The sequence below is a fragment of the Podarcis muralis genome, chromosome 12, assembly GCF_964188315.1.
Source record: "Podarcis muralis chromosome 12, rPodMur119.hap1.1, whole genome shotgun sequence".
Classification (NCBI taxonomy): domain Eukaryota; kingdom Metazoa; phylum Chordata; class Lepidosauria; order Squamata; family Lacertidae; genus Podarcis; species Podarcis muralis.
The window spans coordinates 14,161,593-14,176,283 of NC_135666.1; the positions used below are offsets into that span (position 1 = coordinate 14,161,593).

A 14,691-nucleotide genomic window follows, 5' to 3' on the forward strand; every position below is an offset into this window, starting at 1 on the left:
GTAATGAATCCAGCTTAAACTGTACATACACGCTACCACATCTTGCGAGCGGTTCTTCTGGGCGTTTTCTTCCTTATGTGCAATGGTAGCTGCGTTGGGCTCAGCCTGATAAGCACAAAGTGCTTCCCATTCTTTCTCCAGGCGATTCTTGTTCTTCAAGTGGTCTTCCATATAGGACTGAAATGAGAAAATATCATCAGAGGTAGTATTATTTATACACTCAACACTCTGTTATTCTAATTAACATCTGAATGGACTAGAGAGGACTAAAACCATAGGCAAACTCTGGCCCTCCAGATGTTTGGGACTAAAATTCCCATCATCCCTAGCTAACAGTGGTCAGGGATGATGGGAATTGTAGTCCCAAACATCTGGAGGACCGGAGTTTGCCTACGCCTGACTAAAACACTTTGGCTCAAATTCAAGAACTGCTTGACTATGACTGTCTGCCCAGGGGCTTGCTTCTTAACTAACTAACTAACTAACTAACTAACTAACTAACTAACTAACATTTATTTATTTATTTATTTTATTTATTTGTGTTTGTTTGTTTGTTTGACTTATAAACTGCCCTTCATCAACAGAACTCAAGAGTTGTTCACAAGATAAAAGCAGAAATAAACATAAACAACAAAACAGTAACCAACCACCTCCCACAAGGCTGAAGAATAGCCAAAGGCCTGGTTGAAGAGGAATGTTTTCGCCTGGTGCCTAAAATATATATAATGAAGGCGCCCTGGCGAGAGCATTACACAAACAGGGAGCCACTAAAAAAAAGGCCCGTTTTCATGTTGTCACATGAAGAAAGGCCTCAGAGTCCAGGTTGGTTTATATGGAGAGAGGCGGTCCTGAGCCGTTTAAGGCTTTACCGGTCAAACCCTTACGGAACCCAAGTTTCTCAAAACAGCATAGCAAACTAGTTTTAAAGCTGAAAGAAGTTTCAAAAGCTGCTGGATCCCTGCAAAAGCAGGCTATGATATTGCTGAGCCAAAATAGGGCAGGGCTGTGAAATAAGAATCAAGCTAATCTGCTGTTCGGCCACGTGGTGCAATTCATGAGTTCCACCTGAGCCACAAGACCCATGAAGCTGGACTTCTGGCATTAGAGTCAAAGTGAAGAAAACAGGAACAGAGTTGACTTGCTTCTCTGGTTTCCCCAACGTCTGTGTACACATCCTCTTGTCTCATGCCTAGAAAGCATTGATCCAGGCGGTTTTCTGCTGTCTAGGCATGAGTCAGAGAGGTTTTTACTTTTGTCGTCTGCTCCCCGCCCCCCCCCCGAAAACTTGCTCTTTGGTGCTAAATCAGAGCAAATGTAAATCTGGAGAAAGTCCGATTGGCGTTTGCTCCAATTCTGTGGTGAGCAGCAAGTTTTCCCAGGGGCCAGTGGCAGGGCAAAAAGAAGTCCAGGGCCAAATTAGTCATGGTGTTAAATGTGTTCTTTGCATTTAACCTGCATATATTTTTTAAAAATGTCATCACTGGGGGGTGGCGGGGGACTGATAATTAACAGCGTCAGGGTAGGAGGCAAGAAAACAAGGAAGTAGCACAAGAATGGCAAACAAAGCAAAAGTAACTGAAGGGAAGATCACACTGCCCCATGTGGAGAACAGGCTGAGCAACACAATGCACTTTAATATAATATGCTTACTCTTCTCCTAAACCAGTCAGACTCCAATTCAAATCAAATTCTTCTGTAATTTTCAATAGTCCTTTCAAAGTTTCCAGATAAGTATTACCAAGAGTGTGATGCATGGATATATATTACAAAGGGTAATTCTTCAGAGAATTCAAATTAATTAAATAAATAATATATATTATAAAAGAAATCTAGGTGATAGTTGTTAAATGCATATTTTATAAAAAAAAAATCCAGCATGACAAACTGTAGGCTTATATTGTTAATGAAAAAAGTTTTCTGTTTTTTTTTGAGGTGCAAAAGATAAGAGAACTTGCCGCATTTCTTGTTTTGTTTACATTAGTCAATAAAGGTCCCAAAAGCATGACATTTATTGGCTTTTTTCATGATAAATATTGTCCCGGGATATTAATTTTTTTTTGTGCATCTTAAGACTTTGCACACAATTCAACAAGTCCTCGTGCAATTTCTGACCACATAACCCTACATCAAACTAATTAATTCCTGGCAGTTTGGCAATAGGCAGGGGGACGGGGACCCCACTTTTTTGACTTTGAGATCATGTCACCCCACTACAAATTTATTTGTATCTTCTTCCTGCATATCCTGATTAATTACTAAAAAGAATAAAATACTTCAAACTTCAGAAGAATTTCATAAATATAAATAATTCCAGCCTAGCTGCATTTCAGAAAGGACACTGAAGAACTGGAGCAGGCACAGAAAGGATATGCAAGACTTGATACTTATGAAGAACAGTCATCCATTAAATCTGCCAATATAACTACAGTGATACCTGGGTTCTCAAACACCTTGGTACTCAAACAACTTGGAACCCAAACACTGCAAACCCGGAAATAAGTGTTCCGGTTTGTGAACTTTTTTTGGAAGCCAAACATGCTCTGTTTTGAGTGTTATGCTTCCGATCTGAGTGACACACATCCATTTTGAGTGTTACACTGAGGTCTGTCTGTATTTGCTATTTATTGTGGCTTTTTGTGGCTTTTTTGTTTTGTTTTTGTGACTGTGGAACTCAGTTCAGCTACTGACTGACTGATTGATTGATTGAGTGGCTGCAGTACATTTTTTACGCTTTCATTTTATGGATCAATGGTCTTGGTAAAATTCATGTTAAATTGCTGTTTTAGGGGTTGTTTTTCAAAGTCTGGAACGGATTAATCCATTTTGCATTATTTTCTATGGGAAAGAATGCCTTGGTTTTGGAACGCTTTGGTTTTGAAACAGACTTCCAGAATGGATTAAGTTTGAGAACCAAGGTACCACTGTATTACTACTTTGTGTTATGCATAATTAGCCCATGAACATAAATCACAACAGATGCTGTGATATCCATGGGACATCTCTCTGTAGCAATCTATTAGCCATGATAGCCAAAATAACAGGAGGTGCATATTTCCAACATACCCTGAACTTTTCACTAAGACTGTTAGTAGACCGTTGGTTTGACTCAACTTAGCAATTTCTATGCTTCCATTGACATTCCTTTGGCTAACACAAAGGTCCACTTATGTCACTTGAACTTATTTATTATTAAATTTCTACCCCAGTCTTCCTTCCAAAGCAGCCCAGGGCAACTTACAAATAAAAACGCCAAGATAGCAGCTTATGAAGTCGCTCCTTCTATCTCCCAGAAATGGAGGTGATAATGAATACATTAGGTTTTTTCCTTTCCTTTCTACCAGTTTAGTAAAATTGTGATGCCATCCTTCTAAATGTACAGTGAACAGTATCAATGCTGATCTTCCTTGCAAATCAAAACATGCATTTGTTTGTGTGAAAATGCCGCCTGAAGTATAGTCTAATTTTCTGCAAAACATTCATGCACATTTGCAAGCTGGTTTATGGAAATCATATCTGCCAAGGGCAGTCAAGCTAAAAATAGAGGCATTTGCAGAAGTGGGAAAACTCTGAGAGGAGTACACATTTATTGCCACTGAGATATTTTGGATTATAAGATTTGTTTTGATGGAAGGAAGTGAGAAGATGGTGGTACTTGAAAACCACAGTGCCACCTATGTCTTTGGTCTTTCTAAGGTTCTGTGGTACTGTATTATTTTGATGTGAAAGGATTATCCCATTAGATTAAAAGGCATTTGGCACACATAAAAGAGACACCTCATAAAATAGATTTCCAAAGATTACACAACAATCCTTTCAGGGATTGGGGGCGGGGGGGAAGCTATATCTTCAAAGCTCAAACTTCATCTGATTTTCAGTGGCCCAGTAAGCCTTCATAACTACAGAACCCTGCATAACTACAAATGGAGCTTTGTGAAAACACCTGGATCTGCCTTTGAAACCAGCTTAGTACTGCAATGGTAGCCAAAGTTCCACCTGCTGAAAATCCTCCTCCCTGTGCAACTACTGCAGAAACAAAGCAGCCCTTGAGTATGGCAACTCTGCGGATCATTTCGCGCATGCAAAACAGCTACTTCGGGACACAGAAAGGTGCCTTCTACCAAGTCAGATCATTGGTCCATCTAAGACGGTAGAATTTGCACTCTGCAGGGTTTCACATGAGGGCCTTGCTCAACCCAACCAGGCAATATGTGGCATTGAACTTGTTACGCACAGCATGTGTTCAGCCACAGAGCTACAACTCTTCCGCAGTTACGGAATACTCTCCATGCAAATGTGATGAAATCCCATTGTATAAACTTTATCCTTTTTTTTTTTTTACCTGAAATCGTTTTAAGAAGACATGATGACACCTCTGCGAGAACCTGGCTGTGTCTGCAACCTTAGCAAGATGAATACAGGCAACCATCTTACCACAACTACATGGTTGCTTGGCCAGCTGTTTCAACGACACTGTATTTTTCTTCCTGGCCTAAATTCTCCTATGTGGTAAGTTGTGGGGTCCTTACCCAAGTGGTAAGGTTTACTCACATTTTTCATGTGATAAGCCTGTATGGCTAAATTGCTACAGTCCAGACATGCTAACAACTTCAGTGTTTCCCCTCTCCAACAATGCACGTTTCTCAAGGAGTTGATTTTTTAGAGTGGAGAAAATTGTACCTGCTTTCCCCTAAATTCTGGTTATGAGTAACACTGGAAATTGGCATACAGAAGTGATTTAAGATTAACCAGTCTTCGTCAGAATTTTGCTTTGTTTATACAGTGTGCTGGGGGGGGGGGGGAATGTGCATAGCTGTTATGCTCCTAAAAAGGCAAACAATAACAAGGCACCACGCTGAACATGAAACCTACCCAGCAAAGCATGATGCCACAATCTGTGTTTCCAGGTTCATTTGTATTGATATCAATACAAAAGCTTTTCCACAGAGCATCTCGCAAAATGGTGGCTCCATTATAAAAGCTTCCCTATTTTAATAAGCAAGGTAATAATCCCCCAAGATACCTGCTTTTAGGGTATCCTTCAGTGAGAAACTGCAACTTCTGTAGCCCCTGCTATTCTGCAAAGCATTTGAAACAAATACAACTTCAATTCCCATTATGACATTTGGAAGAAATTTGTCTCAATTTACTTGCATATTGTTGAAACCGGGGCATGGCAAAGCTGCTAAGGCACCTCTTGCCCTTAGATGAAGATCCTAAAAATATTTCCAAACAGAAATGTCAGGCCAGCAGATTTAGCAAGTCTGGCATCTTCAGACCACATAGGGACTATGTCAATCCCTAGTTTTCATTTCCAAATGGCTGTAAGGAGGACCAGAACAGGAGGCATAACTGCTGTGCAAAACCAGCTAGTGCACTGCCAAACCCCCACACTCACGAGAAATTTCTTGTTTGGTGTACTTCTTACTATATTCCCAATATAGACACTTGCATCGCTGGGGAAGCTCTTGTCTCAGCCAAAGAAAGCAGCTTCTTCCTGTTAAGAGGGGAGCTGTCCTTGGTACCAAAATATGTACTTTAAATGTGAATAGCACACCCACATTCAAGGAAGAGATGTGCTATTGTTAGGTCAACTGAAGCTTAAAGCCCTGCTAATAGGAACGGAAACATACCAGTAATTAATGTTAAAGATTTGTATAACATGGGCTTGACCTGTATTTGAGGCGTGCAGTATTGGAGGTAGTATGTCACTAAATACCAGCAGCATGGGGTCATGAGCAGGAAACTGCTATTGTTTATGGTTTTGGCTTACCACTGTGAGAGCAGAATGCTAGACTACATAAGCCACTGGTTGGCTCCACCAGGGCTTGCCTAACATTCTTATAAAACTTGTTCCTAGAATCTTACCTAGGTGCCAATTTTTGCTCAAACACCAGTTTCCACCACTTCACATTAAGTTGGCGGATGTAGAACTGTTCACCCTCCAATACTGTCATATTTAAGGTTAAGATGTTGGAGAAATTATGAGCTGCTAGGCCCAGTGGCAGAGAATATGCTCTGCACAGAACACGTAGCGGGTGTTAGTATTTCATGCAGTCCGATGCTGCAGGTGAGATTGTTATAAATCACATGCCTGTCTGGGACGTGTCTGAGAAGACTGTGGGAACGGAAGACAGCCTTATCTCTCTTCCGCTGTATGCACTTTGTAATGTACTTTCACTTTGGTTGTTCTCTGAGAGCTAGAGAGAACAGATGCCATTATGCCTTTGTACATAGTGTGGAAATAAATAGTAGTTTCACTCTACAATGCCTCAAGCTTCTTGCTGATTTAAGCCAGAAGATTAGTGTGCATATATCAAGCTGATATATGTCGCTGGGTGCCCTGGAGAAGAAGGGAGATGCCTTTTCCAGTGCTGCGCACATCGGAGGACGCTTGGAGTTCCGGGGGTTTGCAGGCTACCCCCGGGCATTTTCCAACACTGGGTTTAATCCCTAGCATCTCCAGGTAAAACCCTGGAAAGCTGCTACCAGTCAGTACTGAGCTAGATGGAGCAAGTGTATGATTAAGTATAAGGGAATTTCCTATGTTTGACCCCTTCAGCAGAGCTGCAATGCACCTTGCATGAGACTGTACTTGAAAATTGTACAGCTGGTGCCAACTGTACAGCACCACAACTTTTGCAGGTATGTAGGTGCCTACCACACCGGTTCTCTTCTGCTTGTATTAGCTGGCTTTGAGGAGCTACCCAAGATGCTGGCATTTAACTTGTAAATCTTAAGCTCAGTGTACTTGAAAGGAACATAAGTCTTTCCTACGAACACTGGAAGACAGAGCTTTTCCAGTTGTACCTTGTACCGTGTCTTGCCACAGTTAAGTTTACCTGCCATTTTATTTATGCTGTTTTTATGCTACCCTTCTCTCAAGGAACGCGGGTCTCAAGGGTTAAACCACAGAGCCTAGGACTTGCTGATCAGAAGGTCGGTGGTTTGAATCCCTGCGATGGGAGCTCGGTCCCTGCTCCTGCCAACCTAGCAGTTTGAAAGCACGTCAAAGTGCAAGTAGATAAATAGGTACCGCTCCAGCAGGAAGGTAAACGGCATTTCCGTGCACTGCACTGGTTCGCCAGAAGCGGCTTAGTCATGCTGGCCACATGACCCGGAAGCTGTACGCCAGCTCCCTCAGCCAATAAAGCAAGATGAGCGCCGCAACCCCAGAGTCGGCCACACCTGGACCTAGTGGTCAGGGGTCCCTTTACCTTTCTCTCAAGGAACCCAAGGTTCCCCCCACTCTGTTTTATCCTCACATGAACTCTGTAGCAAAGCTAAGAGATGGTGACTGGTCATTGAGCTTCATAGCCAAGTGTGGATTTAAATCCAGGTATCCCTGGATCCTGGCCAATATGCTGATTACTACATCACACCTTCTGCTATGTAGCTTCAGGAACATGCTCACAGTTTGGAGTATATATGCTTATACTAGTGCTGGACTATCACAGTGTCATAAGGCTCATTCATCTACCTATGGCAAGTTTTGCTGGTATATGGAGCTACGAAGTAGGTTTTTCCTTTTTTAGTTACTGCATACTTCTGCTGATTAATGGAATGTGGTAGCTTCCTGGGTTTTTTAAGTTTTAAGATAATTAATTAATTGTACACTATTGTTTAGTCCCGGACAGACAGTTGGAGCAGATGTCTGAAAGAATAACTAAATGCATACCCCCACCCCTTGGCCTAGCATGAATTACATAAATTTTATATGAACTCTACAATCAATCATAATAAAGTAAGACATGAATATAAAACTCTCACCAAGTCCGTATCAAAACCACATCCACATCTTGTGCACATCCTCTAAGTCATGGAAAACCCATTTCTCCCCAATTTGCTTAGAACTCCCTTGATTTATAATTCAGACAGCCAGATCACCCCCAAATGGAAAATTACAATTAAGGTAAGGATGCACTAGAAATCTTAAGTCTTGGTTTATAGGCAAACATTGTTGTAGCAATCTTGTATGAAACTAGGTAACACTTAGGTTAATGCAGCACATCTTGTGTGTTTATGTTGTGTGTGTAGCATAAAATACAGATATTAGCATCATACATACATGAATTCATTAATAATTTCTTTGCCAACTGAAAGGAGGTTTTGAGGGAGCACTGGTCCAATGACAAAACCACGACCTTTTAATTCTTAATGGTGGCTTGTGCTTTTAAAGAACTGGCACAACTGAAGACATCTCAAGTGAGCCAAACCTTATTCAGAGATTGGTCACCACAGCTAACCATGGCTCAGGGCAGGTTTTTCTAAACCTTATGCAATAGCTGTAATTACACACACAGCTCTTCCTTGCCTCAATACCCCGCCCTCCCCAGCCAAGGCCGGGCTCAGGGCGGCTAACAAGCAAGAATAAAAACAAGTTGAATGAAAACAACTTAAAAACAAGATTAAAATACAACATTAAAATATTGAAACATTAAAATATTAAAATGCAGCCTCATTACAGGAGGAGAAAGGAAAAAGGAAAAAGAAAGAGGGGGAGGGTATCAAATTGGCTCCAAGCCAAAGGCCAGGCAGAACAACTCTGTCTTACAGGCCCTGCAGAAAGAAATCAGATCCTGCAGGGCCCTGGTCTCATGAGGCAGAGCGTTCCACCAGTCCGGAGCCAGTGTTGAAAAGGCCCTGGCTCTGGTTGAAGCCAATCTAACTTCCTTAGGGCCCGGGACCACTAGGGTGTTGCTATATATGGACCTTGAGGCTCTCCGTGGGGCATACCGGGAGAGGCGGTCCCGTAGGTAGACCGCAGGTAGGTAGGCAGGTAGGTAGGTAGAACTGTTTTGTGTGCAGTTTAGCAAGAGCAGCTGAAATGGAGGAGGAGTGTTTATGATTTTTTGAGCTGTGTTGCTCAGCATGCTGCTGGTTCACATCAAGCTATCATTTGTTTTAAACCATGGCTTGCTGTGACATGCAGAACAGCCCTGGTTTTGTTTAAAGCTGCAAAGGAGAGACCTTTGCCGCATTAAGTGATACACTGCAGCTTTAAACAAAGCTAGAGGCTTCTTCTTCAGAAAGAACGTTTTCTCTTGCAAGCCCCTCAATTTCCATCCGCCTGTAGTTTGACTGGAAGAAGTAACTGCTTTTTTCTCCAGCAAACCAAACCAAAGAGTCAAAGGAGAAACCAAATCCACATTTTTTCACATCAGAAATACGAAGCACTGAAAAAACCCGTGGGGAACAAGACACATTAGAAATGAATATTTTTAGCTGCCATGTACCCACTTGAATAACTGCAAGAGAGCAATCTCCATTGAAGCAGGTTACCACCTTAAATTGTTCCATGTTATTAGTATTGCAACTAGTGGGCCTAGTCAACAAATTACATGCTGGAATTGCAAATATGAATGGCTTTTATATGTGGTTTCACTGAAAACAGGCTTCTAAGAAGTGAGCCAAGTTGCTCAATGCACTTGTCAGTTGCTGAACTGTCTATCCCTCCCCCTCCATCCATGATGCAAGAAAAGATCTACTGCCTCCAATTCTGAGATAGGTGGACTTAGGTACTGATGTTGCTGAGATCATATGAAGCTGTAATAGGGTCATACAGAGCTTGTAGCAATTGCTAAGACAAATATACTTATTACACAATAGGCTCCTTAGGTGATGCAAAACTCAACTCCCCATTGCTGCTATGCAATACTTCTGCTTTCTAACCAATTAAGATGGGAGGGGGCAGCAATTTTTATTGGGCTTGATGTGTCTCAGAGCAGGAGTTGGTTTGAAAAAAACACACTATTAAACAGAATTAAAACTGAGACCCATTAGCTCATCTTCTGCATCTCACGGATGAACTCATCCCCCAGAGGCAAATTCAGTAAATTAACACTTTTGTCATAAAGTGTCAGTTGCCTTTCACCATATAATGTATGCATTTCATGCAAACAGAATAAAACCCTCCCTCTTTCTGCAATTCATGCCTTTCCTATGAGATTTCCTGACCCCTCTACAGAATACATTAAAAGCACTAAAAACTGTTTCCAGCGAGGTCACAGAGGAAAATGTTTTGTACGACAGCACATTGTTTTAATTATCTGCTCTCTGAAAAGCGTCAGATACTGATGGCTGGTTTCCTCCTACCTATCTGGAGGAATATCTGGAGGGACGCGGGTGGCGCTGTGGGTTGAACCACAGAGCCTAGAGCTTGCCGATCGGAAGGTCGGCGGTTCGAATCCCCGTGACGGGGTGAGCTCCCGTTGCTCGGTCCCTGCTCCTGCCCACCTAGCAGTTTGAAAGTACGTCAAGTGCAAGTAGATAAATAGGTACCGCTCCGGCGGGAAGGTAAACGGCGTTTCCGTGTGCTGCTCTGGTTAGCCAGAAGCTTAGTCATGCTGGCCACATGACCCGGAAGCTGTACGCTGGCTCCCTCGGCCAATAAAGCGAGATGAGCGCCGCAACTCCAGAGTCGGTCACGACTGGACCTAATGGTCAGGGGTCCCTTTACCTTTACCTATCTGGAGGAATAATGCCTGTACGATATAATCCAATGTGTTTATATCTTCTTCTTTTTGATAGTGCACTGCATTACTGTATGGGGTGATAGAGGTAGTAGATAGATCTGGGGTAGTCTGTCCACCTTTGGTCCCCGACTGTGCACTCAGCTCTCACCTGTGGCTTTCAGCATATGACAGTGGTCGCACCCTGGAAATGGCTTCGGCTGGCTGGCTAAACCAGGTGAGGGTAGTCAATGGGTCTCAAACGCTTAGTGAATTACGGACTTCCTCTGCATGAGAAGACAGGCTCTGGTGGATTGAGCAGATGAGACCAATAATGGGTCCAACAGTCAAGTTGGTTTCTGCCTGTGCTGTCGAGGGAAGTGAGGGGCTTGACAACCTGGGAAGGGAGCCCATCTAGGAGAAGGAAAACTCTGATCTAAACCCTCTGCTGCTTTGTGGGATATCTTTGGGAGAAGAAAAGGCTACTGAGTAAACACTGCACAAGTCTGGAGTGGAGTCCCTAAGATGGTTGGGTGGTGTCTTGTAAGTCTCCTTCTGGCAACTTCTGCAGCCAAGCTGGTGCCAAACATATTGCTCTGCTTTCCTTTGGACCACATCAGTGAGGCTGAGAGGGGGGTCTTGTTATACAGGACCTCCATGCACACTGCCCAGGCTTGCACTCCAAGGAGGTTACTTTGGTGCTGCTAACACACTCTGTTGTCAATAATAATAATAATAATAATAATAATAATAATAATAATAATATATTATTTATACCCCGCCCATCTGGCTGGGCTTCCCCAGCCACTCTGGGCAGCTTCCAACAAAATATTAAAATATTGTAATACATCAAACATTAAAAGCGTCCCTAAACTGGGCTGCCTTCAGATGTCTTCAAAAGGTCTGGTAGTTGTTGTTCTCTTTGACATCTGGTGGGAGGGCGTTCCACAGGGAGGGTGCCACTACCGAAAAGGCCCTCTGCCTGGTTCCCTTGAGATAGTCAGAGGCCAACAACAGCATCTGACCACTTTTAAGATTCAGTCTTGAAATTTTCTGGACCAGTCGATTCAATACCACGGTGGGGTATGCTAGTCGATATACCAGAGTACCACAAAAAACATATTGGGACACCGGCAGCAACAGTGAAAAGCTCTCTTCAAAGTCTGGTAAGCCTTATTACAACACTACTTGATGAAGGATTATTATTTTTTAACCACAGCACGCACAAAAAGAGCCCCTTCTCCTTAACTATTAGACACTTTCAAATAAGGAGTACAATTTGGAAAGCATATTAATTATCCAAAATTACATATTAATTGAATCAGAATTATATAAAGCACCATATTGCCGTGTAACCTTTTCTTTTTTTAAAAAAAAAGAGTCCTTGGCTCCTCCTAGGAATCACATTTTTTTTTGTACCTGAAGACAATTCTATGCTACATTCCAGACTAAATGACACAATGAAATGTTTACACTAAATGGCAACCTATGTTCTATTTACTTAAATTAATATACTTGTTATGCAGTGGCCGTTGCTGGCTCTGCTTTTCTCAATGCTCCAATAATAGAGTTTTGCAACATGTAAAAGGATTATTTCAATCCAATCAGCAGGTGCTGGGATCAGTGTGTGTCAGACAAACACTTGCTAATCTCCTTTCTTACACTTTGCAGCTGCCAAAGGTGCTCAAGTGAAATCCAAACGAAATTACTGGATACAACCCGGTAGGGACTGAGATGCAGGGCTTTGTTTCACCCACTTCCCTTTGGAACACCTGAAAATTACATTTTATTCTAACCATTGTTAACAGTTCAAAGAGAACGGCATCAGGTATACACATTTTTAAAGGGGGCGTAAGAGAGAGCCGCAGCAAAACTACATACTTAAAAATGAAATAGTGTAAAAGCTCTTTCTTACACTATGTAGATACTGTTAAGTAGGTAAGCAATTTATAATCCTGATTTAGAGATTAATAGCTATTATTGGTGAGCACGGTACACCGAGAACATGTCTGAGATTTGCACAAAAGGGCTCCTAATTTATTATTCCTGATGTCTCTTAGACCTTAAAAATAATCCAAGTTATGCAATGAAGTTTTATCCCTGCAATTACTTTGTCTGAAATAAACCTTCAACAAAAGAGAGGGGACATTTGTCAAAGGGGGATAATACCTAACTCTTTTCACTTTTGCACAGCCTTTCATCTGACAATGAAAACCACACATACGGACACAGAAATCACCTCTCAGAACAAAAAGAGAGGTTATTTTCCCTTGTTTGTGGATCAAAGGAACCAATAAAAAACCCAAAAAATAAAATAAAAGCAAAATTTACATCATCCTTGAGTAATCACTGGTACTGGAATCTCATTATGACAAGATTGCTGCTGAAGAAGAATGGAGTAATTTCATTTAAACAATCCTCATGCTCCATTTACACAGGGACATCGTAGTTAAGGATTAGAGCCCAATCAGCGTAGATTGATTTAAATCAAGTTGCCCATTTTGAAATCCATATATTTCTTGGACAAGCATGCGTATTAACTGGTTGCTATAACAATTCAGATATCCCGGCATGCAATGAAAGATGATTGTTTACTATGAGCACTTTTGCACTACAAATTTATATCAGCTTAGGACAGAGGTTTTCAACCTTTTGAGTCCATGGCTCCCTTAACCAACTACAGTGGTACCTCGGGTTAAGAACTTAATTCGTTCTGGAGGTCCGTTCTAAACCTGAAACTGTTCTTAACCTGAGGTACCACTTTAGCTAATGGGGCCTCCCACTGCCGTGCCACTGGAGCATGATTTCTGTTCTCATCCTGAAGCAAAGTTCTTAACCCGAGGTACTATTTCTGGGTTAGTAGAGTCTGTAACCTGAAGCGTCTGTAACCCGAGGTACCACTGTACATTCTTTCTGCAGCATCCTTGTAGGGCTCAGGAGCCCAGTTATGTAACCCCTTGCCAGAAGAGCTAGCAGCCTCTCACCCTTTTTCAAACACCCTCCCTTGTGGAGTGTTCTCTCAGCCTCCTCTCCTCTTTTCTTGGGAGTCCTTTGGGGAACTGCTGCTGTCGTCCCTGGTCTCTGAGCTGGCCCCTACCACCCCAAAGAGAGGCTCTTCCCAGAAGCACCATTTGCCTGCAGAACCTATAGCCAGGGTTGCTGCAATAAAAAGCTGTGCAATCCTTGGGGAGACAGAGATGTGGGAGGACATCAGAGGAGGGAGGGAAAGGAAGAGGGGCAGAGGCCAGTCTTGCCCACGGCACCCCTGACCATCATTTCAAGGCACCCCAGGGTGCCACGTCACACTGGTGGAAATCCACGGGCTTAGGAAATAACAGACAGTGTTTGTTTTGGCTCTCTCTGTATACAGGCAAGAATGCAAAGCATGATAACTTACTTGGAGGGCAAGACAGAAATTGTAGACATGTCGATTCATAAATAAGTCCTACTTAGCAAATCAGGATTTACCTCTGAACAAACATGCATGCAATTATGCTGCAAGTGTTTGGTATCCAGGTAAAATATAATTCCTCCATAGAAATAGAAGTGAAACTACATACATATGTAAAATGTATTAATAAAAAGGTAAAGGGACCCCTGACCATTAGGTCCAGTCGCGGACGACTCTGGGGTTGCGGCGCTCATCTCGCTTTATTGGCTGAGGGAGCCGGGGTACAGCTTCTGGGTCATGTGGCCAGCAGGACTAAGCCGCTTCTGGCGAACCAGAGCAGCACACGGAAACGCCGTTTACCTTCTCGCCGGAGCGGTACCTATTTATCTACTTGCACTTTGACGTGCTTTCGAACTGCTAGGTTGGCAGAAGCAGGGACCGAGCAACAGGAGCTCACCCCATACCATTAATTGCCATAAAAGCAGCATGGCACCAGCCCTTTCATTAAAACCAGTTAAGTTTCCAAAAGCCTGTTGGAACAAAAAAAGTCTTCACCAGCCAGCAGAAGGACAAGGAAGGAGCCAGCCTAACTTCTCTAGGGAGGGAGTTTCAAAGTCGGGGGCAGCCACTGAAAAGGCCCTCTCCTGCATCTCCACCAAGTATGCCTGTGAGGGTGGTGGGACTGACAGAAAGGATCTTCCCGAAGATCTCAAAACCCAGAGAGGTTCATACGAGGGAATATAGTCTTTCACGAAGCCTGGACCTAAGCTGTGTGGGACTTTATAGGTCACAGCCAGCACTTGGAATTGTGCCCAGACTGGTAGTATGTGCAGCTGTCGTAGCAAAGGAGTC

General features: G+C 42.7%; 1 protein-coding gene across 2 annotated transcripts in view; it reads right to left on the reverse strand.

The window, feature by feature from the left end:
* PTPRN2 (protein tyrosine phosphatase receptor type N2) overlaps positions 1-14,691 on the reverse strand; it is a 647,226-nt gene that overhangs the window by 60,031 nt on the left and 572,504 nt on the right. For both annotated transcript variants that reach the window (XM_028749792.2, XM_028749791.2), the window contains exon 15: positions 30-177. In XM_028749792.2, coding sequence (XP_028605625.2) covers positions 30-177 — 148 coding nt within the window. The remainder of the gene's footprint in view (positions 1-29; positions 178-14,691) is intronic.